Source organism: Melanotaenia boesemani, chromosome 8 (assembly GCF_017639745.1).
Source record: "Melanotaenia boesemani isolate fMelBoe1 chromosome 8, fMelBoe1.pri, whole genome shotgun sequence".
Taxonomy (NCBI): domain Eukaryota; kingdom Metazoa; phylum Chordata; class Actinopteri; order Atheriniformes; family Melanotaeniidae; genus Melanotaenia; species Melanotaenia boesemani.
The window spans coordinates 11502630-11527354 of record NC_055689.1 but is presented as its reverse complement, the minus strand read 5'-3'; the positions used below and the strand labels follow the sequence as shown (position 1 = coordinate 11527354).

At 38.4% G+C, this 24725-nt stretch overlaps 4 protein-coding genes across 6 annotated transcripts; 1 reads left to right on the top strand and 3 right to left on the bottom strand.

Moving 5' to 3' along the window:
• Positions 1-32: 32 nt before the first annotated feature.
• On the bottom strand, positions 33-7677 carry elovl8a (ELOVL fatty acid elongase 8a). The gene is made up of 8 exons (XM_041992653.1): positions 7663-7677; positions 5086-5152; positions 4800-4987; positions 4333-4413; positions 3464-3520; positions 2653-2767; positions 2418-2545; positions 33-246 (listed from the first exon to the last, which is right to left on the bottom strand). The coding sequence occupies exons 1-8, from the start codon at positions 7666-7668 to the stop codon at positions 79-81; spliced, it is 810 nt and encodes a 269-aa protein (XP_041848587.1). The 5' UTR covers positions 7669-7677; the 3' UTR covers positions 33-78.
• A 609-nt stretch (positions 7678-8286) lies between these two features.
• On the bottom strand, positions 8287-13080 carry selenop2 (selenoprotein P2). Of its 2 annotated transcripts, none has more exons than XM_041992599.1 (5): positions 13001-13080; positions 11786-12050; positions 11121-11333; positions 10307-10415; positions 8287-9089 (listed from the first exon to the last, which is right to left on the bottom strand). In XM_041992599.1, exons 2-5 carry the CDS (start codon positions 12010-12012, stop codon positions 8859-8861), a joined length of 780 nt encoding a protein of 259 aa, XP_041848533.1. In that variant the 5' UTR covers positions 12013-12050; positions 13001-13080; the 3' UTR covers positions 8287-8858. The 2 variants fall into 2 exon arrangements, with proteins under 2 accessions (XP_041848533.1, XP_041848534.1); XM_041992600.1 differs by having other exon boundaries at positions 8287-9086.
• Positions 13081-15629: 2549 nt separating this feature from the next.
• Positions 15630-20586, bottom strand: si:ch73-382f3.1 (uncharacterized protein LOC100151273 homolog). Of its 2 annotated transcripts, XM_041992168.1 has the most exons (5): positions 20512-20586; positions 18960-19068; positions 18594-18753; positions 18169-18341; positions 15630-16536 (listed from the first exon to the last, which is right to left on the bottom strand). In XM_041992168.1, the coding sequence occupies exons 1-5, from the start codon at positions 20559-20561 to the stop codon at positions 16153-16155; spliced, it is 876 nt and encodes a 291-aa protein (XP_041848102.1). In that variant the 5' UTR covers positions 20562-20586; the 3' UTR covers positions 15630-16152. The 2 variants fall into 2 exon arrangements, with proteins under 2 accessions (XP_041848102.1, XP_041848103.1); XM_041992169.1 differs by lacking the exon at positions 20512-20586 and having other exon boundaries at positions 18960-19607.
• On the top strand, positions 19636-24429 carry toe1 (target of EGR1, exonuclease). The gene is made up of 8 exons (XM_041992167.1): positions 19636-19952; positions 20074-20114; positions 20255-20351; positions 20497-20655; positions 20855-20968; positions 21237-21385; positions 21555-21717; positions 23133-24429. Exons 1-8 carry the CDS (start codon positions 19839-19841, stop codon positions 23853-23855), a joined length of 1560 nt encoding a protein of 519 aa, XP_041848101.1. The 5' UTR covers positions 19636-19838; the 3' UTR covers positions 23856-24429.
• Positions 24430-24725: the final 296 nt, after the last annotated feature.

The window sequence follows — 24725 nt, the reverse complement described above, 5'->3', positions numbered from 1 at the left end:
TTCATAACTTCTTTTATGTTCATCTCGTTTCATTCTTATTTCATCTCTTTCTGTCATGTTACTGTTTTAATTCCCTCTCTAAGTTGTTTTGGTCTTCCTGACTATGTAGCTGTGGTAGTAGAAGTTACTGAAGAGAACAATGAGGCTGAGAGAATATGCCAACACAACCCCATTCATGGAGTCAGGGAAATCGCAGTCAGCAAACAGGTTGTAGGCGGTGTGAATGGTGACTGTAAAGAACTGCAGCTGGTGAAAGAAAGAAGAAGAGAACAGTAAATGGCACATTGTGTGGGTACTCTGAGGTCTAAGAAATTTTCAATTTAGTGGAAAAAAAATAAAAAAATAAAATAAATAAATGTTCACGTTTACAGAAAACGATTTGAAAAGAAGGTTTTCTTCTGAGACCTCTTCCATTTCAGTCATATTTGTTCCGGTGGGAATATAAAGTGCACCACCTTTCAAGGAGTCTGTTAAATCTTCCAGAAATTTGATTTGCCTTTTTTGTCTAACAGTCCTACAAACAACAAAGTTTTCTTGGTCTTGGTCAATTACTCTTCTGCTTTTTCTCCATCAGTTTTTTATTTTTTTTTTATTTTCACAGTCAGTATAAAAGCCCATGTGACTTTCTGAGACAAAGCTTGAAAAATAGTATGCAAAGCGTTGAGATGTTGTCTAAACCCCTATTTGGGACTGTGTTTTCTTGTTTTTTAATCTCACTCCCACTGGATTTCTGACCATTAGCCTACTGCCTGCCCCAAAGCAAATCCCAGAGACCTGATCCCAATCTAATACCTTCTTGTGTGAGTCAGCTAACAAGCATGCTGCTATTTATAGCAGCAAAATGCAGGAGAAGTAAAGGTACAAAACTATTGATATTTGTTTAATTAAATCCCCTCAACCCAAGCGTACTGCCATTAGCCACAATTAGAAAGCAATATAAATGTCATTAGTTTTCTAAGTCAGGTAACAACAATCAGTAAATAAGGGCTAAACATAAGTCTAAGGTAAACAAGTAGTAAAACAACAATGAACATTGTGCTTACTTTCTTTTATGAATGCATGTAAACATAAGACAAAAAGGTGGCAAAGTCTGAAGTGTTTACAAGATAGCAGAGATGCAACTGTAAGCTAACGCATTTGCTGACTGCTATTGTAAAAGAAGAAAAAGAACAAATGGGGAAATAAAAAAAAAACTCTCCAACTTCTGGTCCACCATCAGCCTACATTTAGTTCTGTTTTAACTAGCATTTTAGCTTAATTTCTTATTCAAACACTGTGGTTTAAGCTAGCTGAAAACCAAGTTGTCACTGCTGGACCTTCAGCTTCCTTTCTGACCATCCATGTCCACTCACAGCAATTTTAAAATTTTCCACTCCTGTGAGATTTGCAGCCCTCTAATCTATTACCTAATATTGACTGAGAATAAGTCATATACCCAAAAAGCTGATTAGTTATTCATTGGCTGGATAGGTTATCTAAGAAATACAGTAAAATGTCATGGGCTGCCTAAACTTTTGCACAACTTACTATTTTTTTCACTGCTGCTAAAATATTGTATAAGAAATTAAGAAATAAAAGGAACACATACAAATACACAGAAACATAATCTCTAATCTCAAGATCAACTCAAGTGTTAACTAAACTGTGGAGCCAAGTTTGTATGGCTTGGGGTCCAGCTGTAAGGTCAGTGAGATTATGGTCACAAAATGCGAGTCAGGCACCACAATGACCTATATATGCTGCACTTATGCTGAAAAGAAAAAAAAGGCTCTCTGTGGGATGCATTGTTTCATCATCCAAGCTATAAAGCTGAAAGCAGATGGTTCTGTTAGCTGAGGAGCATCCGTGCTGCTAATCTGACCAGTTAAACAAGCAGCCAGTCGGAACAATGGCAAACCAACCAGGAGGCTTCCACATTAATCTCATCAACACAACATACTCTGAATACTTGGATATTTATCCAAATTTAACAATAATATAGGATGCTAGACATTACTTTAAAAAAAAAAGTAAACATTTATTTGATTAAACACTTATAGGCTTTCCTGATGGAAAATTTAAGGAGAAACACACAAGGAATAATTATTTTAACCACGTTGTTTTCTATTTCTCATCTTTTTAAGAGTCGTTTCAGCATTACTTCTGTGTGCAGCAATCTTTGCAAAGTTTTGTCAATTAATAGCTCTTTATCATCTAAGTTAATTTTAAAATAAAGCCTTGATGAGCTCAGCGCTCTAATTAGCGCTGTTGTGTTGGACAGAGAAGTCCAGGCTGGGGCTCCACAAAAGAAATATTAATGGTGTAAAGGGTAAAGTAGTCTAATAATCCTCCTCACGCCCACACCCGCTCCCCCTTCCGTTTGCATCACCCTCTCCCAGACAATTGCCCCTACATCCTTTACACAGTCACATACTGACCAGCTGCAGGGAGGTGAGGTATCGTTTCCACCACAGGTATTTAGACACACTCGGCCCCAGAGCTGCCAGCCCGTAGTACAAATACATTACTACATGGACGAGGGAGTTGATCAGACCGATCAGGAAAGCTATGGGTCGACATACAAAATAGAAGTCACATCTTACAATCTTATACTGCATGTTTCAGTTTGTGTTCTTCCAGAGGACGTTATCCACACAATTAGGTTGTACTCACACTGTCCTCCAGCCACATATTTTACTCCAGCCCACCAGTTGAAGATCATAGTGCCATGGTGGTAAACATGAAGGAAGGTCAGCTGGTTGTTCTTCTTTCTCAGGATGAAAAATATCTGCACCACATAAAAGGAAAAAAAGAGCACAGAAAGTGTGTGCAGCCATATTTTTAAATGGAAATAACACATAAAAGAGTCTGGCAATCTTAAAATTTGTGGTTCGATCTTCAGCTTCCCCATCCCTCATGTTAAAATGAGCCCAAGCTTACCTCCAGAATATCCATCAGTGTTTGAATGAGATGCAGAAAAAGAACTGAAAGAATTTGTAGACTAATAAATGCTGTATGAGAGGCTCTTTTCTATGTGTAAAGGTGTTTTAAGTGATTAATGAGAATAGAAAAGCTCCATATCAGTGCACACCCATCAGGTATAAATACCAATATTTGCATTTTTCTTTACTTTTTGCTTCCATTTATTTTTAAATTTAAAATATTACACATTCAAATGTATTTAATTTGTTCAAATGACTTTATATAGGAGTATAAAACAGAAAAGAATTATCAAAAAACACAATTATTTATGCAGATATTTTACTTTTCGACCATTTAGATATTTCCGAAGTAAACCAAATTGGAATTAATTGATCTGAATTAAATTATACTTGTATAAGATGAGGTGGGAAAACGTTTGTTGTAAATTGAAGCAAAATAAATAAAATTTCACTTTTAATGCCAAAAGTGAAACATAAGCAAAATTTGGAGTTCAGAAAATAGCTTGTTCTAAATATTTCTTTCTTCTTTTTTATATACTTACAGTGTCACTGAGCTCTATGACTTTGGAGAAGTAGAACCACCAGCACACTCTGGCCATCTACGAATGCACAACACACAGAAAATTAAAATGAGCCTTGTCCTGGGTCACAATCAGTCATCAACCTCGGCATTTTAACACTTATATTGTATTTTTGCATCTGGTTCTACAGTTCACTCTCAGTTGTTGCATGAAACAATAATCTTTTTAATGTGTTTTAACTAGAAAACCTTAAGTTTATCATTTAAAAGTACACAAACACTGAAACAGAAAGCTGCATGAAGCATTGTGTAGAAATATATGTTAATTCTGTTACAAATGAAATATGAGTGAAGCCATATAAGGAAAGTATTTTTTTATAAGGACAGTGTTTTCCTCATGGGGATCCTTCATGCAGGTGGCTATGCCTGCTCGGTCTACAGGGTCGTTGCCATGGGGATCGCCCTTGTCTGGTTGGCTGGGGGTCCTGCACCGCAGCCCTATGGATGTGGTGCAGACCTCTGCCTGTCCTTAACTGGGTGGTTTCCAGTGGTGGCGGCCTCTGTGGTCTTGAATGGGCTGGCTCCTGGTGTGAAGAGATCCCTAAGATATTGTTTCCTCACACTAGTGTCAAGCTAGATGTTTACTTCCTTAATAATATGCAGTTGAAGAGACAGATGGGTGGGTGGGGGTTGGGGGGGGGGGGGGGGGGGGGGGGGGGTAGATTGCATGTTGGATGAATAAATGTGAGAGAGATTAAGATCAGGAAGGTGTTTTTAAAATTGCTAGTTGTTGTGTGTTTTTATGTAGAGCACTTTGTGCTGCTTTTTGTATGAAAAGTGTTTTATAAATAAAATTTGATTTGATTAGGACCCATGTAGATGAGGACGTACCCTCATGGCCAGTGGGCTGTCACTGTAGTCGACCGGCTGGCACAACAAACTGTATCCAGCTAACCAGGAAGATGCTGTAAACTGCAAATATAAAATGTATTAGCAACAAAAAAGAGAACTTACTTCCTGTTTTAATGGATTATCTCCAAATGGACCAATGCATAAAACCTAAGGTGTACAGCGCTATGAATGATTTTTGTGCCACTTAGGGAACCTGAGCATGCATGAAGTTTTGACTTTTATACTTCATTCATGTTGGGTTTCTAAAAGTCCAAGATACTCTTTGTTTGGCTAGTTTTTGGCTCATTTGGGCTAGTCTTAATCTGTTTCTTTCTTTTTATATGTCAGCTCCTTTCTAACGCAGGTTCCCAAAATGCCAGTACTGGATACCCCTGCAAATATTCTACACAGATTTCCTGCCCATCCAATTCCCTCATTAAAATTCCCTCTGACTGTGCATTAGTTACCTCATAAAACATGTAGGTAGACAGGCAAACCATGGCAAAGTTGTAAACTATCAGGACAGGTTTGAGGTTGATGGGCTGCCTCCTCTCCATCAGCTTTGGCCCCACCCATATAATGATCAAGTAGCACAGGAAAATGCAGATAATTGGCACAGGAGAGTAGACCAGCAGCCAGTTGTCTGTCCTTTTGTCTAGACGGGGAAAAAATATTGAGAAAAGTGAAGTTTTTATTCAATATACAGTTCTAAAAATGAGAATGATGTAAGAGAATAGATAAGTAAAAACTTGCCTCCATTTTCCAAAATATTTTGGTAGAATAACTGGATTTTCTGCCATGTGGTGACAGCCTTGTTACCCTGAGATGAAAACATGAGTAGAAGATACAATCAATAACTACTTTTGATAGTTGCAAAATTTGTATTATGTAACTGATATGTAATCATTTAATTGATATAAACATGAAAATAATAAATAAAATATAAACGTGAACATTAAAAGCTGCATCCGGCACAGAGCACCAGTTATTACCAATATATTGTTCATTTATAAGACAGCCTTCGACACATAGATTGTACCTTTCAGTCTATTCACAGCAGCTAGAGGGAACCCATATCTGCACACAGTGAACCAGCAGGTGCATCTGCAGCCTACTGTGTGCAGCAAACAAATAGCTCCCTCATATTAAACGTTAGCCTACAGTACAGACGAAACACAGATTAAATGCCCCATGCATGGAAAACTGTGTTGCAAGTGTAGAATAGTATCACATGCATGTAGAGCTCAAAGCACTTGCAGTTTATGCACAGCGACCATGAATTAATTTTTCAGGGTACCCTACCAGAGTCCTATGCAAGTGCGGCTGCCCAAAGTACCACACCCCCTAGTAAAATAACACATTTCTGAAGTAGACATGCTTCTGAAAACAGATGTGAATGGAGACAAAGATAAGGGAGGATCTTCACAGGAAAGCCTTTATTAAATAAAACAGGAAGGGAAAAGAGCAAATCCAAGCTCACACATCATGTCAGTCTCTTTAAAGAACTTTTAATCTGCTGAAGTCCCCGCTATGTAGGTGGGTATTTTGATGGAGGAGGCTTGTCAACCCTCAGTTTGAGTAAAGTAAGACTTACTATAAAGTGTGATGGCACTGAGAAGACTGAAGCCTTTGCACCAAATAATGCTGTTCAGGATCAAAATAACCTCAAGATGACAATGAGACGTGACTCTGTTCATCATAGTTTTGCCCTTGCACTGCAGCATTCAGACTGCAGATTGATGTCTCTGGAAAGGGCACCACTTCTACAGGAACAGCTTCTTCAGACTGACACAGAGTCCACATTGGGAAAGAAAGGTTTTGCAGTCAAATTATCTTGTTTTGGGTCAGTAAAATGTCCTATATATGTCATGCGTGCAAAGCAGGATGACATGTCCGCCTGCAACTCATGACTTTACACTTTGTTCTTGAGGGGAGACATCCTGGTGGCTCACTGATGTCCTTAGCTGGATAGATGTTATTTTACATTTTCCTTTGATCATTTTCATTTAAGCAGCATGCCACTGCTGTTCTACATACATCTCATTAAAATGAGTAATTGCCACATTACAATTGTGTTATACTATGTAGGAGCAGGCTAGAGTTTCTACAGTCTTCATCAGAGCCTGCTGACAAGTCAAAAAAAAAAAATTGTATAAGCAGAACAAAGTAAAACAGCATATGTTCCTAAACTGTACCCTTCTTAAAGGTCTTATTGAGGAAATACACCCCACTGCAAATTTGATTAAGCCATCCGGTGATGATCTGGATTATATTTCAGGGATTATATTCACTAATCCTAACGTATCTCTTGATAATGGATAATAACTAATAATCCTCAGGATGAATGGTTGCCTGATGTGGAGGAAAGGGTTATGGCTTTCCAAAGATGAAAACATGCTGTAGTGCTGCCATCTAGTGTCTGCAGATTAGGTCTAAATGCAAACCATGACTGTTATCCTGTCCTCCTAGTTGTTATTAAAATTATTAAAATGCTATTCTTTTTCTGTTTTGGGGAAATATCTGTATGTACACAATCTGGAGACTGACATGATTTAAAAAAAAAATACAATAGAAAATTAAGTAAATCTGCTGTTTCCAAATACCTCGTGTTGCATTTGTTTCAAAGACTGGGTAAAACATTTCACCTTGTTAGTTAACAAGAAGGACACAGTAATGAGAGATCGATCCTGCTCACTCTGCTGATCTCTGGTTATGTCCACTTTAACACAGATTCTGCTTAAGCTCAAATCACAGAGTAAAATCAAACATACAGTATTTTTTCCCCACTGCTCAAGGTAGAATAAACCCCCATTTACTGTATTGCCTGAAGCAACATGCTGTGTGGACAAAGCTAAGTAGTTAAGCCTCACCTGGAGCCTCACAAGGATTTACTGAGGAAAATCCCTAACAGGGCCAGACTCCTGCAACCTGCTCAAGCTTTACATGCAGTAATAATAGATTATAATTCATCAGAAACATTCTCAAGGCCAGAAACACAACAGCAGCGGACACACACAGAAATATACTCTGCATGGTTTAATGCAAGTAACCCTTTAATGGATTGATAACCTGAGCCTACCTCTCACTCAGTTAGCTGGGAGATGCTCCAACTCCCTCCCACAACAATCCAGTACAAGATAAAGGAGGTAAAGCTACAGGACGAATAGCTAAATGAATGCAAATGATCATTACAGTTACAGTGTCAACAGTAATTAACATGAACTATTAGCAAATAGTAATATCTTAAAAGAATTAATTCCACAAGCAGCTGACTAGTACTAAGGAATTATGATCTTCTCTGTGTTTTAGCAACAGTAAATGTTACGTTACCGTCATTCCGTTGGTGTATGGTTATAATTTTTATCCTCAGCTCTCTGCTCAGTCAGAGCACGCTGCATCGCAGCCAGGTCTTAAGCAGCTCTAAGGTTATCGACCTGTTTCCTCTGGGTCCACGTGTATGTGTGTTTGGTTTGACATATGGCTGACCAGCTAAATCCCACCTAAACGTTTATTTACAGTGCACAAACTTGTTCTAACAGGAAGTGAATGGAAATGTAAAGTAGAATTTTGAATAATTTGTTTACAAAATGTTTTTAATTTTAGATAAATTTGACCTTATTGAGTAAAAAGTGAATCTGTCATCCACTGAACTTCAACAGACTACTAGCTTAAGAAAAAAAGCAGTAACTCACATTAGAAATAAAACAAACTGACGTTTATTGAATTTTTTCTGTTGTTTAAAGGGACATTGTTGTTGAGAAGAGGATATATACCCTCCAACACGAATTAAAACCAGGCTACAGAAATTCAGGAAACTCAGTTTAATCATTTTAAAATTGATGTGTAATAAAACCACATTTTACAAGTGTAAAACTGAGACATGAGTTTATATTTAATGAGAAAAAAAGAGAAAGTAAAACTTTATACACAAGAAATGAAACTGAGACCAATAGATTTACAACACTAGACAAGCAAACTTTATTTAAAATGCATAAAATCACATTATTTCCATTGTTTAATGTATTCATACTATTTTAACATCTCAACACAAAGAAAACAGACTAATAGAAACACAAAGTGAATTGACTTGAGAACAGAATCTGCTTTAAATAGAAACCTGACTGAGTTGAGCTTTGCAGCTTCACACAGCGTCTACTGTCTCCATCCTGGTGACTACGACTGCCAGTCCCCTCACACCTCTCCCCACGCATCCATCCACAGCCTCCTGCAGGCAGGTTTTACACTGTAGACTTCATTAATGGGAGAAGATGAAGAGACCTGGATACTTTATCAAAACACAACAGCAGAGTGTGTGAACACTAACAGCAAACCACAACTAGATTCCTGAGTAAAACAGATTCTGGTGATCAGCTATTTATCTGCATATTTAAATCCAAAACTAAGACATTTAAACATTTTATCATCATGAAAACCTAACTACTCACTTTCTGACAAGCTGAAAGTAAATGCTGCCTAATTAAAACTGTTTAAATTCAAATGCTATTTAATTTTCCACTGTCAGTCGCTCAGTGGTGGTGGCCATGCAGAGGGTAGTGATGGTGGAAGGAAGACTGATGAGTTTGTACTCTGGTCAGATTTTTATTGTCCTTGATATGTTGATCAGCGTGGCCATGATGACCATGATAGTGATGGTGGTGGGAATGAGTCCTCACGGGTGTGTCCTCTTCCTCATCATCATCATCATCAACAGTTGTTGGTCTGTCGCTAGGTGAGGTGCCTGATAAAGTAGAATTAGACTGGGAAAGATAAACATAATCAGTCAGCAAGAGCATTTTAAAGCTAAGCAGGCAGAAACCAATTACTGGTAATTTCTGGTTTTTTATTGTTTTACCACTTTCACCATTTTTATTTATATACACATACACTGACTGATAATACAAGATCAGAAATGGTCTCTAACATGAAACTTTCTGAGCTGTCATGAACGTTGAGTAGTTTACATTTAAAGTGAATAAAATTTTTATAGATATGCATTTACACACAGATTTTAGCTGTTTTTATTTATTTATTTTCTTGTCTGCTATTAATTTTAAACTATTTCATTTCTTATGTCCACTGGGGCCTCTAATTTACATCATTTTCATTTAATCTTAGTTATTTATAGTCTCATAATGGACTTTTTTGGATTGTTGACAAAAATTTTAAGCTTTTAAAATCAATTCATCCATCTGTAATGTTTCCTCACTACAGTTTTACCAGATTTATCAGATCTTAATATGACAGTTTCCTAAGTTCTTTAGTCTCTTATATTAAGTTTTTGCTTGTTTTCTTTTCTTTCTATCTTTATTTGTTTTTTTACACACCCACACACAAAAAAGGAGGAAAAAATATTTATTTGTAAAATTTGGAATGCAGATATTTAGTGTTTTAGTTAAACATGATGTGTATTTTTACCAGTTCTGTTTTCATAATAAATTTTGTTTCACTTTGTTATGTGAATGGATCCTGATTGATTGATCAGCTGATCACTAATAGTTTCTAGATACACTGGCTCTCTGAGGCCATGTTACATGTTCATTCAATTACTTTTGACCACTTGGGGGCACCAGATCAAGCTTTGCTATCTTAACAAGTGGCTGGTATATCAAGATCACCAGTTAAAACATCCATCTGTAAGGAGGGGTACGTTGTCTTTAGGCCAGAATTGGTTGGGTGTGTGGGGATTAGTTTAGTTTCCTTACAGAAATATCTGTTTATCTTGCTGCCTAATATTCCTTTGTGCTAACAAGCTAATTGCTAATTATTTATTTCTATTTGGTGTGAATAAAACATTGAAGTATTCAAGCTTTAAAACATGGCTAAATGAAAACAGCAAATCACTTATACATCTGTGTGCAGCCATGTGCATGTACACTGCTGTTCAAAAGTTTGGGGTCACTTTGCCATGGGATTTAATAGGGAAGTGACCCCAAACTTTTGAACGGTAGTGTATGTGTTAAGTGGAGTTACTCACAGAGCAGTTGCAGATGTCTTTATGATAAGCATTTAGGATTGCAGACTCTACAAAAGGGTGATGCAGGAAACTGAAAGGCAACACCAAATGGGAGGTGAGGAGGCCACACCTAAAGGAAAAGAAAAAGAAAATCACTGCTGTAATATGAGCTCCTAAGTTAATATTTTTGTTTCAAACCCACCCAGCTGCGTTTAGCAGCAACGTTTCTGTTTGTGCAGCGGTGGCTGTCGGTGATCAGCTGATCTGCTTTTGTTACGTTTGTTTATCGTTCAGCTGAGAAGAAAGAAACTAGCCATTCATGATTCCCACTGTCACATATTTACTCCAAAGTATTGTTTTTGGCAGGACCCTTCTTTAGTGGTGGTAGACAGGGTTTTTACTTCAGCTATGCAGGGGTGAGTCTAGAAAAGTTCTGATGGGGGGGCAGGCAAACAGGAGAACTAACTCTGGAACAAATGAGAACTATTTTTAGGTCTAGATTTTATGAAATATTGAACTGATTATTACAACTAATGTGATCATCTAATATAAAAAGTGAAGTAAAACTTGTAAAACTAACAGCCAATGATATAGTTTATCAACAGCTGTTTACTTTGGGTTTGTGTACTGTATACGTGTGTGTGTGTGTGTGTGTGTGTGTATACTGTATGGCATACCTGTAGGTGGTTAGACATTTAAAAAAATGCATGGTTGTGCAAATGGTTAGCACTGTTGCCTCATAGCAAAGAAACGTCTTTCTGACCCAACATGTTGGGGGGTTTTTTCTGACTTTTTCAGATTACTCCTAGAGCTGGGGGGAGCAGCCTGCCCTTACCGATCATAGATCAGGAAATCATCTTTGTCTCCATCCAGAACCTCCCACACATCCGTTTGATTAAGAGCCTGCTGGTAAACTGGGACTCCACTGGGCGCCTTTCTCTTCAGCTGCTTGTACATCGCTCTTGATATAGCATCTCGCTCGTTCACTATCATGAAGGACACCTCCGTCACATTTCTGCGGTTCAGTTTGTCACGCAGGCCTCCAATTCTACAGACAAATAGATGGATGAAGACAAAATGTTTGAAATTATACTGCTAGGTCAGACAAGTTGAGGACCCACAGAATAGTTATGGCACCAGCTGTTGACTGAAAACGCAGAGACCGCTTAAAACTGAAATTATCTAAATGCTATGATTGATTTGTATGGTTATGTCAACAGAGGGTGCAGTTCTGTTTTTGGATCAGAGGTTGAAAGTGCACTTGTATAAAAAATACTTGATTTAACACAAAATATTTTGTTTTTCTAATAAAGAAGTTCAAGTGTCAGAGGCAAAAAAAAAGTCTCACGATGTAACTAAAAGTGTTACAAAGCAAACTGCAACAATCTCACCTTAAAACACTGATGTCCAGAAACTTGATATTTATGTGTTAATAAGGCTGAAATAAATATGACTGATGATACATGCTGTACAAATTTGACTGCTATACTTTTTCCTTACTTGGATGCCTGTGTGAGACAGAATGATCAGCTGGCCTTCAGAAGAGCCACCACAACCACATTTCCCAGCAGTCCTTGCATCGGTGCACGCCCCTTGATCTCCCAGTGGGGAGCGGGTTTGCAGATTCTGGAGGCATTTTGGTTGCCCTCCACAAACAGACTGGAATGTGAGGTCCACAGCGGACCTGGCAGGGCAGCACACAGCCACAACATCCACAGGGGGCGCATTGTGACCCCCCACGTCTGCCTGGACAAAATAAAGCTACCTGAAAAAAATAAATAAATAAAATAAAAAAATAAATAAAATAATAATAATAATAATAATAATACTTATATATATATATATATATATAAGTATTATTATTATTATATATATATAATATATATATATATATATATATATATATATATATATATATATATATATATATATATATATATATATATATATATATATATATATATTTGCAATAATCTGTTTATTTTGACTGTGGGACACTGAGTGTTTCACAAACGAGAATTTGGTCTTTATAACACCAATAATTCCACAACTAACTTGGTAAAGAGTGTTTAAACATCTTTATAATGTTTTTTATTTGGACATGATTTCAGTCCGTGGACTATAAAGCAAGGCAGTAAGTGAAAATCTGGACAGTCTGGAATTTAATTATTGGCAATTTTCTGTCAGCTCTGAAACAAACAGCCAGTCAGTCTGATCCCAGAATAATTAAAGAATAAACCCTCATTGTCTCTCTCATCACATGTGGAGATAATCTGCAAAAATTTGTTTATTGTTGGATACCCAGCCAATAGAGAGAGGAATGTCAGGGGGCAAGTGGACCGACAGATTGGCAGACACACAGGGCTGAAGAGACAAAAAGAGGCTGGGACAGAGAAGTTTTCAGCCTCAAACTGTGTTGTTTATACCCATAAGATCTGCATTACAGCTTTTTGATGGTCTACAAACATTGCAAAGACCAAAATGATCTAAATACAGGACACCAGAGTCTGTAAGACAGTCTTGCACCTCAAGTTAACATTAAAAGGAGGTAAAAGCAGTGACTTTCAAATTTGTATTAAATAATTTCAAGTGCAACAATAAAATCTAAGCAATGCTGCATCTAAAAAGTGGACATAATTACATTAGGTTAATATTTTACTAAATATTTTTAAAGACTGAGATATACAGCACTTTGAGGCCAAAGAAAATTCTTACCTCTGTCCCCTCTCAGTCCTAGAGAGACACAGTCAACCCCCGTTGTTTTTCAAGCCTTTGAGGTTGACTGAGCACTTCCACCCAAATTAAACAGAGAGAGAGAAAGAGAAAGAGAGAGAGAGAGAGAGAGAGTGAGAGAGAGAGCGAGAGAGAGATCCTTAATATCAAAGGAGTTCACTTTGAAAGTTTGGAAATCAGCAGTACAAATGGTGACTTGTGCAAATGGTCTAAGAAGTGACCTAACTGCTGACAAAACAATTCCTTTAAGAATTTCTTTTATAAAACTGTGCAGATATGGATTTCTTTTTTTGTTTTTCTAAACCTGCTTTCTTGTTCCTATGTATGATGGCCTGGAAATGTCTGCAGTAGTTCTGATAAGATCTGGTTAAAATGTTTCTGAGCGTTAAAAAATGAGTTGCAGCGTTTCCTTTTCAATCTACTTAACTTTGGAGAAACTAGCCTGCCCTTAATGGAGGTGAGACAATCCTACAATTCCACTGGAGAACAGCTGTCACACAAACAAAATATATTTACTTGTTTGAACAGTGGGATGTAACTGTTACTCATTCAATGAGTAAAATGCCTAAAAAAAAACTCGTGTGGAAAGTTAGTGTAGATTCTTACTTCCAAGGTAAATGATAACGTCAGTGCTTTAATTTTTCATCTTGCAGCATCAAGTTCAGATTTTCTTGGGCCCAGTGGTTCATTTCTATCTTCTTCAAACCCACAAGCAAACAGTCCGCCTCAGCTGTGCTTTGTTAATTGTCAAATGTTAGCATGCTAAGACACTGCAGTAAGCTTGTTAACATGTTGTATACATATTAGCCTAGTGAATGGATCTTTGTCCTCGATCTTTAAGGTATCCATGGGTTAGAGTTTTGGTGGTTGTTGACCCCTTTTCTTGTCCTCCCCACCCCAACTGGTTGAGGCAGATGGCCGCCTTTCCCAATCCTGGTTCTACAGGAAATTTTCCTTCATGTTAAAGAGGAATTTTTCCTCTCCTGTTGCCTAGTACGAGCTCAGGATGGGGGATTGAACCAAAAAGAAAATTCAGTGCAAATAATAGTTTCCTTATCAAGACCATTCTTTTTATGTAAAACACACTTATTATAAATGGAACTAATGTAGCTCATATGATGGATTTCTTTTAGTCTGATTATAAATGAACAATGATTTGGAATAAACTGGACCGTGTCATTAAAAGTACCCTGACATTACTTTTTTTGTGAATTGGCGCTACACAAATAAAGATAAAAATTAATGTCAATGGACACAAATGGGGAAAAAAGGAAACTGGATGTACACTTTGCTTTACCTAAATCTTGGATACAGTACTTGCAGATTGGCGTTTTCTTCACAAACCCACAGGTCACATTAGAGATAACCCACAAACACAACTCTCATCTGTCTCGTTTATTCCTCTGTACATCACATCTGCAGTTTGTTTCAAAGCACAAATGCTACAAACGGACTCTTTTCATTGATACGTTCTCTACCTGCTTTTAGTTTTTATAACTAAACATGTCATTTTAATTTTAGAGTTCTTGTTTGCTTCAGGTTTCGTTCACTTTTGCTTGCTGTGCATTTCTAAAAGCATCTACTTATAGATTAGATTCCATTTGTGAAAGTCTTTGTAAATCTGTTATAAAAAATAAAGTTTTCCATAAATAGTAATGGCTCTTGAATTAACCTTGATTTTGCTTTTGCACAACAGTTCAAACTGGGCTACAAACAACCTCTGAATAAATATCTAATCTGGTCTGAGAGTGATTTGCTCAAAGTCCATCCAGGACTGAAGCAAACAGGTCACCCGATGTTACAACAGAGGTATTTGGACAGATGTGCCAACAGTTTTTGCCAATATTATAAGAGAGAGTCCCCCATTTTTATTTATTTTTTTTCTGCCAACACAGCCCTTCAACTACTGCCTGCATTTACCCACCTCTCCTTTATACACACACACAAAAATACCAGCTATTTGTCCACTTTATTTAGTCAGTGTCAAAGTTTTACATATTGAAAATGATGACTTATTGTGAATGGTTTCTGATAACTATAACTACAAAGCAGATATAACAGGGTCCTGAAAATTTAAATCTATTGAATTCCATTAGTATTTAACAGCATGTAGAGAATTTAATTTCTTTACCCGTAAAATATTTTTCACCTTCCATAAAAAGAAAATGTTTCAGTTCTTTAAAAGGTATGTTTTCAAACTACCTGATTTGTGACCAAAACCCATAAATTGTACTTAAATTGTTATTATTGTACAGTGTAACATGTCTGAATAACACAGCAGATCTCACACTAAGAGAATATGCCTATTCCAATATGGTTATCATGTTCTGTGTTCAGACTAATATCCAAAATAATACCCTTTATTTCAAATGTAAACAGACGCAGTTAAATTCTCAGCTGTGCGGAAAACATCATTTAAACCAGAAAAGTCACAATACTTGTGCCACATATTTGTGTATGTGTCTCACATTTATAGTCTGTAGTGAAATGAGCTACACTACATACAATGGGGTCAGTTTTTTCACCACAGCATAAATCTACATTAATTGCATTAGAGTATTTTACACTGCTTGACCAGAAAAACAAACAAAAAAAAAATAAACAAACAAAAAAACAAACAAACAGGTGTTTCTAATATCTTGCTGGAGTATCGTACTGTGACACCATTTCAATAGCCTTATGTGATATCACAATATTTATAACCTTTCAGTGATGCACATCAAATCTTGCAACAATAGGAAAGTCTTCTCCATGACATCCCAAAGATTCTCAGTGGCGTTTAGGTCTGGACTCTGTGGTGGACAAACCATGTTTGAAAATGGTGTCTAACAACTCTTTTAGAAAACTAACTGAGCCTTATAAAACCATGCATCGTCATCATGCATCCCTGCTGTCAGGTAGAGAAAATCCATTCATGGAGAAACCCTGAAGGTGACTTTTTTTTTTAGGCCAGGTATCACACATCTGCTGAACAAAGGCATCTAATAGTGCAGAATAAACCGCAGCCAGGTGGCATTTCAGATGTCCCAATTTCTGTCAAGACAAGCATATATTTTGCAGATGCTTAACACAGCAAATTCTGTGCTCCCCTTCTTCCCATGGCTAACATCAGCAATTCATGCACAGTGTCGGGATCAGGACAAAACACCTATCAGTTCTTCCTCATCGTTGTCTCCAACACCTTCTGTAGGACTGTCACATGTGGCCATGAGCCCCAAGCCGAGCTCTGCCAGCTCCTCACAGCTCATGTCAGTTGTTACCATGATCTTAGTCTCCAAGCGATTACACAGAGTCCTGTAGGAGGGCAATGGGTAACCGATTTCTCTCAGGTACTCATAGCCTTTGGTTCCAACGGCACAGCGGATCTTTCGGGCCTTCAGGATTGTCTCTGGAGACCACACAGCACGACGTGAGCGCTTGCTGAGGGATAGAGCTCTGATCTGGTCCTCGTACAGGAAATTCTGAAGGCCCCTTTCAATCCGATTGAGCCGATAAAGACGTTTTTTCATCTCTTCTGCCTGCCAATGACAAAGACAAAACTGCTTATTAGGGTTTTCTATCATCAGCTGATATCAGTTTTCAACCTTTGAAATAAAAGTGACAACTGTGAGTAAATACTACACTGCTCAAAAAAATGAAGGGAACACTAAAATAACATCCTAGATCTGAATGAATGAAATATTCTTATTAAACACTTTGTTCTTTACATACTTGAATGTGCTGACAACAAAATTACACAACAATTATCAATGGAAATCAAATTTATTAACACATGGAGGTCTGGATTTGGAGTCACACTCAAGGCTGATCAAACTTTGATGTAATGTCCTTAAAACAAGTCAAAATGAGGCTCAGTAGTGTGTGTGGCCTCCACGTGCCTGTTGGCGTTGGTGATAGAGCGAGACATGATGTCCCAGATGTGCTCAAATGGATTCAGGTCTGGGAAACGGGCGGGCCAGTCCATAGCATCAATGCCTTCGTCTTGCAGGAACTGCTGGCACACTCCAGCCACATGTCTTGCATTATGAGGAACCCAGGGCCAACCGCACCAGCATATGGTCTCTCAAGGGGTCTGATTATCTCATCCTGGTACCTAATGGCAGTCAGGCTACCTCTGGCGAGCACATGGAGGGCTGTGCAGCCGACCAAAGAAATGCCACCCCACACTATTACTGACCCACTGCCAAACTGGTCATGCTGGAGGATGTTGCAGGCAGCAGAACGTTCTCCACGGTGTCTCCAGACTCTGTCGCGTCTGTCACATGTGCTCAGTGTGAACCTGCTTTCACCTGTGAAGAGCACAGGATGCCAGTGGCGAAGTTGCCAATCTCTGTGTTCTCTGGAAAATGCCAAACATCCTGCACGGTGTTGGGCAGTAAGCACGACCCCCACCTGTGGACGTCGGGCCCTCATATCACCGTCATGGAGTCTGTTTCTGACCATTTGAGCAGACACATGCACATTTGTGGCCTGCTGGAGGTCATTTTGCAGGGCTCTGGCAGTGCTACACCTGTTCCTCCTTGCAAAAAGGTGGAGATAGCGGTCCTGCTGCTGGGTTGACTCTTACAGTCTCCTTGATGCCTCCTGATGTTTTAGCCTATCTCCTGGTAGCGCCTCCATGCTCTGGACACTACGCTGACAGACACAGCAAACCTTCTTGCCACAGCTTGCATTGATGTGCCATCCTGGATGAGCTGTACTACCTGAACAACTTGTGTGGGTTATAGACACCGTCTCATGCTACCACTAGAGTGAAAGCACTGCCAGCATTCAAAAGTGACCAAAACATCAGCCAGAAAGCAGAAACTGAGAAGTGGTCTGTGGTCACCACCTGCAGAACCACTCCTTTATTGGGGATGTCTTGCTAATTGCCTATAATTTCCACCTGTTGTCTTTTCCATTAGCACAACAGCATGTGAAATTGATTGTCAATCAGTGTTGCTTCCTAAGTGGACAGTTTGATTTCACAGAAGTGTGATTGACTTGTCGTTACATTGTGTTATTTAAGTGTTCTCTTTATCTTTTTGAGCAGTGTATAACAATTGGGGTATACAAGTTAACCTCCACCTTTATTTTTTTATTAGAGAAAAAATAAAACCAGGACAACAAACTGGGCAGTGACTTGTCACATCAGACAGCAACTGTCCTACCTCCCTCTGTAGTCTTGCAGTGTGTTGCATCTCCTGCTCAAGTTGTTTTTTAAGAAGATGGCAATGTGTGCAGGGCTGTTGGTCTTCAGCTGTATCTGCATCCTCATCCCCCAGGCCAGGCAGAGGGGTGCGTCTGGCATATCCGTGATCCCCAAAGTTTAGCTCCTTTTCCACTAAAAATACAACCTCATTGTTATTGCAACATTGGTATCCAGTGCTTTAAAACTACCTGACAGAATGTTTGCCAAATATCCCGTTAAGTTGCTGCAATTCCACTTCATTGTCAAGATAACTACAGAGTAACATTTTTACTATTCAATCTAAAATAATTCTATTTAATCTAATTATGAAGAGTAAGTAGTACTCAGTAGTTGCTTTCATCTGACTGAAGGCTGTTGTTAGAAGCAACACTTTACATGAAATACCTGGCTCATGCTTCAGCGGTAGCAGGATGTATGGAGTGGTGATAGCAGGGTAAGGAGGGTCCCCCACACTGAACAAAGTAGGAATCGCATTGGGCTTCAGCTTCTTTCCTCCAGCAGGAGACCTGGCTATTTCCTCAAACTGGCTCTGCTCAAAATGGTCCTTGGGGTGAGAAGAGACATACATTTTATCCAGGTTTTACCCCACACACAAGAAGCAAGACTAAATACGTAGATTATACAACAGGACTGTAGCTCTGAATTATATTTGCTGCTGCACTGTCCTGAATTATAAATCTTAAAATCTACTGCTATGTGCACCAATGCATCGTCTATCTGTGTATCTAAAACAAAGTGCTGTAAACTCACTTGGCACAGTCTGGAGTGAGGAGTTGGTTCAAAGTCACGTCGACAGTTCACCACCCATTTCTTCTTACGCACGGGGTCTTTGGGGAACCTAAACAGCTGTTTGCCTATGCTGGTAGAGTTGGAGCAGTTTGGAGCGGAACAGCCACCCATTGCACAAAATTAAAGCACAATTAGCCAAGCCAAATTTAGCAAACTATGAGTTAGCTCAGATGGAATTTGTTATCATTACTTTTTAGCAAACTATTCACGTCGTGCAAAAACAAAACAAATCTACATTTGCATTAAATGTTAGTTCTTGGAAACTACAACGTAGTTTAGATTTTCTTCCACAAAGAATTTCGTGCAAACGATTTTAAAATACTTTATAATAAATAAAACATTCTTGACTTTGTTTGAGCCAAAATGGCGCACGTCTCCACGGTGGCTAAGTACATTGACGCAGGGCTTGCGTGTGTCTATCGTAAGTGCCTGATTGAAAAAAATATTTGAAATAAAAAATAATGATTGAACAAAGAACGACAGTTAAAACAAAAACTATATGGTTTCTATTAAAATGATCATATATTATTTTTTATATTTGATTGAGTGCATTATCCAAAATCACTACATTTTTACTCGTGCAACAGTAAAGCCACTAACAAATATTTTGTCATAGGTCCCCAGAACCACGTTGAAATGTTTATGGTTGAAACGTTGTTAGCTTAAAACGTTATGATTGACTTTCCAAAGATAATACAGCTATTAGTGCACCTACAAGGTCATTGCGTTAATTTAGTTAATATAAAATCCCTAGCGGCGCAATTTCCCAAGCTACCCAAATTTCTATATAGCCGTCGGTAACGTTTCATAAAACGTTTCACCCGCGAAATTTGGGCAAATATGGCATCTTCGCTGATAGTTCCTGTTATTGATGTTCACGCCGATAACTTCAAGGAGCTTTGGCCTGCTTTAGTCATTGCAATTAAAACGTCGTCCTTCATTGCACTAGACACGGTAAGTTTACGTCAGTGTGTGCGCGCATTAATTGTGTAATATGATTTGTGCACGATTCCAGTAACTTTAGATGGTGTCTCAGGAGGCGCACTAAAGTTGTTATAATCGTATCTTGTTGCAGGAACTGAGTGGTCTGGGAAACAGGAAGTCTTTGTTGGCCGAGTGAGTAAAAACATTTGCAGTCCTCTGTGCTTGCCATTCTAATGCATCATCAGCTACAGTAGTATTGAAAAGCTGTTAATTGGTTTTATAGGCATTTGGACTAGTTGTCAATTCTCACAACACACGTTGTTGTGTTTCAGATCTATAGAGGACAGATATAAAGCCATATGTCATGCAGCTCGCTCTCGATCCATCCTTTCCTTGGGGATTGCATGTTACAAGAAACTGGACGACAAGGTACAACATGATAACACCTTTAGCTGTAGTTTGATATATTGTCTGATACCATGTACATGTCCAACAAGAAAATGTGCCAATGTTATACTGTATTCTACCAGTGAAGTGTGTCCTTTGTATCCACCTGCTTTTATCCCTTCCTTAGGCTACGGCCACATACCTGGTCCAGGTGTATAACCTCACCCTGCTGTGTTCGGAAGAGTACATCATAGAGCCACAGTCAGTTCAGTTCCTGGTGCAGCACGGATTTGACTTCAACAGGCAGTACAGCCATGGAATCCCTTACTGCAAGGGCAACAACAAGGTGAAAATGCCTGGATGTTGCTATGTATTTCAGTGGGTTCTTAGTCCTGCCCTGCACCCACTTCTACCAGTCTCTGTCCCTTTGATATGCCCATCTGAACTTTGCTACAATTTGCTTCTGTCCAGCTTGTATTGCAGTATTTTGCTTTCTACAGACATCGTGTATAAAGTGTTCTTTTGTTCTTCCTCTTGTCTGCAAGGGAGGATCAGATGATCGTGGAGTACACATCCGAGCGTTGTTTACTGAACTGCTACGTGCCAGGAAATCCCTGGTGTTACACAATGGCCTCATTGACATGGCCTTCCTTTATCAGGTACAAAGAGTTGTACTTATTTCAGTGTCATTGTTAAAATGTTTGTGTTTGCACATTTCACTTTTTTCCCACATTACCAAAATTACTTCAGAGTCTTTCTCATCTGCTAATTTCATCAACTAGTTACTACATACCAACGGAGGGAAAATTTTAAACTTCCAAAGTAATACCATTTAGTCAAGTTTACATTGTGTATAGGATCATACCTTCAGTCAGCATACTGGATATTTTTTTCATATATACAAAATATTTTATCTTTTTGTGCCAGAGTTTTTATGCTCATCTCCCCGAGCGTTTGGCCACCTTCACAGCCGACCTGTCTGAGATGTTTCCTGCTGGTATTTATGACACCAAATACGTTACTGAGTTTGAGCTCCGGCTGGCTGCATCTTATCTGGAGTACGCCTATAAGAAATGGCAAGTACTGGCTTCATTTGAGGCACTGACTAACCTCAAAATTGCCATTGAGAGACAAAATTTGTCAGGATGCCTCAAAGGGGAATTTTTAAATAAATACCTTAGGAAGAGGATGTGAGCAGGCCCTCTGTTTTGTCTAAATTCATCTCGCTCTCTCTCTCTCCTTCAGTCAGCTGGATAATAGTCGCCGTGTCACTTCTGGAGCAGTTGGACCTCAAGTCCACATAGAATTCTGTCAATATGCTGGTCATATGTCCACCTATGTGGACTACAGGGAATGTCCAGCTGTAACTACCTGTGACGGACAGACTGATATCTGCCAGCGTTTCTCTGTAAGTTCAAGGTTTTTTATTTATTTGTTATTCTTAAGAGCAGTCACTTAGTTAAATAAAATACCCAAACTGAAGAAAAGTAAAATCACTTGGTCTATTAAGTGTCTTTCTGTATCCATCAATGCAGAATGGCCAACAAAAGGCTTTTTCTGTATACCACTGTTTTGTTTGTACTAATTTTAGGCACAAATGTTATAGAAATTATGTATAATTTATAATGTTTATTATAAATTTAAGTATATAATTGCAAATTTATTATAAACATTATAAATTATACATAATTTCTGTATAAATAACTCGTATTACAATTTCCTGTTGGGATTACTAAAATAGTTTTCATTTCATAACTTGGATTTAGTCTTTTTTTTTTTTTAATCATCGCAGGTTAAAAACATGTAACATGATTGGTCAAAAGTACTCAGGGATTATTGTCCTGCTGGATCATCTAATTATGTTTAAGATTTCTTAGACAGTTTTTCTTCATTCTTCCATCCAAATCCACTGGCATCACAACAGAAGGCAACCCCAGATTATGATCCTACCACCACAATGCTTTACTGTTGGTACAGGCGATTGTCATTTAACTCCTTCACACAGATCTTTGGTGATTGTGGCAAAACAGCACGGTCTTTCTCTCTTCTGACCTAACACATTTTCCTGTCTTCATGTATATCTGCCCTGGTTTGAAAAAGGATCCACGTTCCATACTGTTGTCCACAATCTGTTTATTTTGTCTCTGAAGACTCATGAAACACCGTGCAAACTAGAAACATTGAAATGTTTTAATAACAACATATCACGTGTCACCCTTCACAGAATGAAGACAAAAAAAAAATCAATCTTTACTGTGTTTGCCACATAAACCAAGGGTAGATAAGTTTGACAAGCATAAAAGTCCTCTGTCTTGCTCGTGTGATGTCCCTAACCCTAACCCTAACCCGGTCTCCCGCTCGCCACTTCCGGGTCATGTGACCCATGTAAACTTCACAGCTCCAATAAATTTAACCAAGTAATTTTAACAACTTATGTCAGGAACCTCATGAGGTACAGTGCAAGTATTTAATTATAAACATACCATAAAAATGAAAACCCACAACGGTCAATATGAAAGTTCGACATCGTCATGGAAACACATAAACAATCACTCGCGTCAGCACACCATGTGTTCAGCTGCAAACTAAAGTCAACCCTAAAGCTGTTGGTTTAAAAACAGTGTCATGTCTCTTTAAATCCATGATGTAAAACTTCACACAAATCATACATGTTTAGATTTTTTTTTTTTTTTTACCGATTTATTTAAGCCAAAATATCGTGATGGCAGTCATGCCCTCAATGAGTGCTTAGAAATATCTGACGAAAGCTGTCGCTACTAGAAACAACTGCCCCATCTTTGTTTGTGTCTCTTTGTGTAACAGGCTTTCGGCTGGTGTCCAAATGGCACAAAGTGTCCATTATCCCATGACACAGACCTGATCATCCTCCAGGATGAGAAAAGCAAGGAGGATAAGAGGAAAAAGAGGAAGAGACAAAGAGAGAAAAAGAGAGATGGAGGGGAGGCAGCAGAGGGCTCCTCTATCTTTGACGGTGCCCCTGAAAACAAAATGCCAAACATGGACTTGGATCCAAAAGAGAGACCAGCTGACCAACAAGATGCCGAGTCATGCTCAGACAATATGCCTCAATTAGAAAGTGATAGAAATGCCAAACAGGATGAAGAGCAAAGCATGAAAACTGACGGCGAGGGCAACGGAACCTGTGAAGACAAAACGGATCCCAGAAACTCTGCAATGATAACCTCTGTTAGCGAAAGCAGAACAGAAGTAGCTAGTGGTGACAGGTTTACTGATGCCTCTGCTGTGGCTGAAGCTCAGAAGAAAAAAGCCGATACAGGAACACATCGGGCAGGGTTTGATGCTTATATGACGGGATACATCTTTGCTTACTCATGTGCCTTCACCAAAACGGAGGAAACTGGAGCAACGATGGATGAGAAAGAGCAGTCATGGCTTCCCACCTGTCTTAATAAAATCTATCTAAGCGGCAAGGCAGCGCCTCTCAATGTGGTTAAAAGCACCTTCTCTAAATCCTCCAAGGCCCATGTGCAAAAGATGGAGATGTTGTGGGGTGGAAAAAAGTAGTGTGCACACTTCCATACACCAGAGTCGACTATTTTAGCAAAAGCCCAAGTTTCTATTAACTATTAGTTGAACTTCTTTCAGTTTTTATTTAGAGATTTTTTTTTAGGTTGGGCAGTCCTCAAATGTGTGATCTAGCTGTATCATTGGCTAATTCATCAGTTTATGACCAAGTACTTGCAAAACAAATGATCTTCACAGCAGTCTTAAGTTTTAGTTTCTGGTCATTTGATGCTAACTGCTAAACTAAAATAGCAGACAGCTGGATATTCCAATTATTGAGGGCACAATCGCATTCTGAAGTTAGCATTTAACCCACAACACGTCGGTGCTCATGCAAACAGCGAATTTTAACGTTACAGTGCAAATGTTAAAATACAGGAACTTTCATTTATTTGGCAGTTTAGGATATTTGGTCAGATGTTTATCAGATTGCATGTTTTTCCCATTTGAACTGTAAAAAATGAGCAAGAGGTGAATTGAATGTTTTTTTTTTTTTTTTTAATATTACAGATTTTGTATTATTTCCTATTTCTAGTGGAAAATAAAGCTCTTAAAGTCTGTAATCCATATTCATCATGTTTGCCTGAAATTATCACATGAACTATCCAGAGCCTCATTTAGGCAGTTCAATAAAAAAAACAAAAAACTTGACACTCTGTGAATACAGAGATACAAACAGCAAATAAAGTGGAGTTACTATGTTTCCAGTGAACTAGGTGAGAATCAAAGTTTATGCATTTATTACAGTGCACTTTAGACTGGTTAGACTAATCTCATAGCAGGAAGATTTCCAGGTAATCTGGCTTCCTTCCACAGTCTAAAATCCTGTTCGGTTGATTTTTGTGTATAAATTATACACAGAAGGGGGTC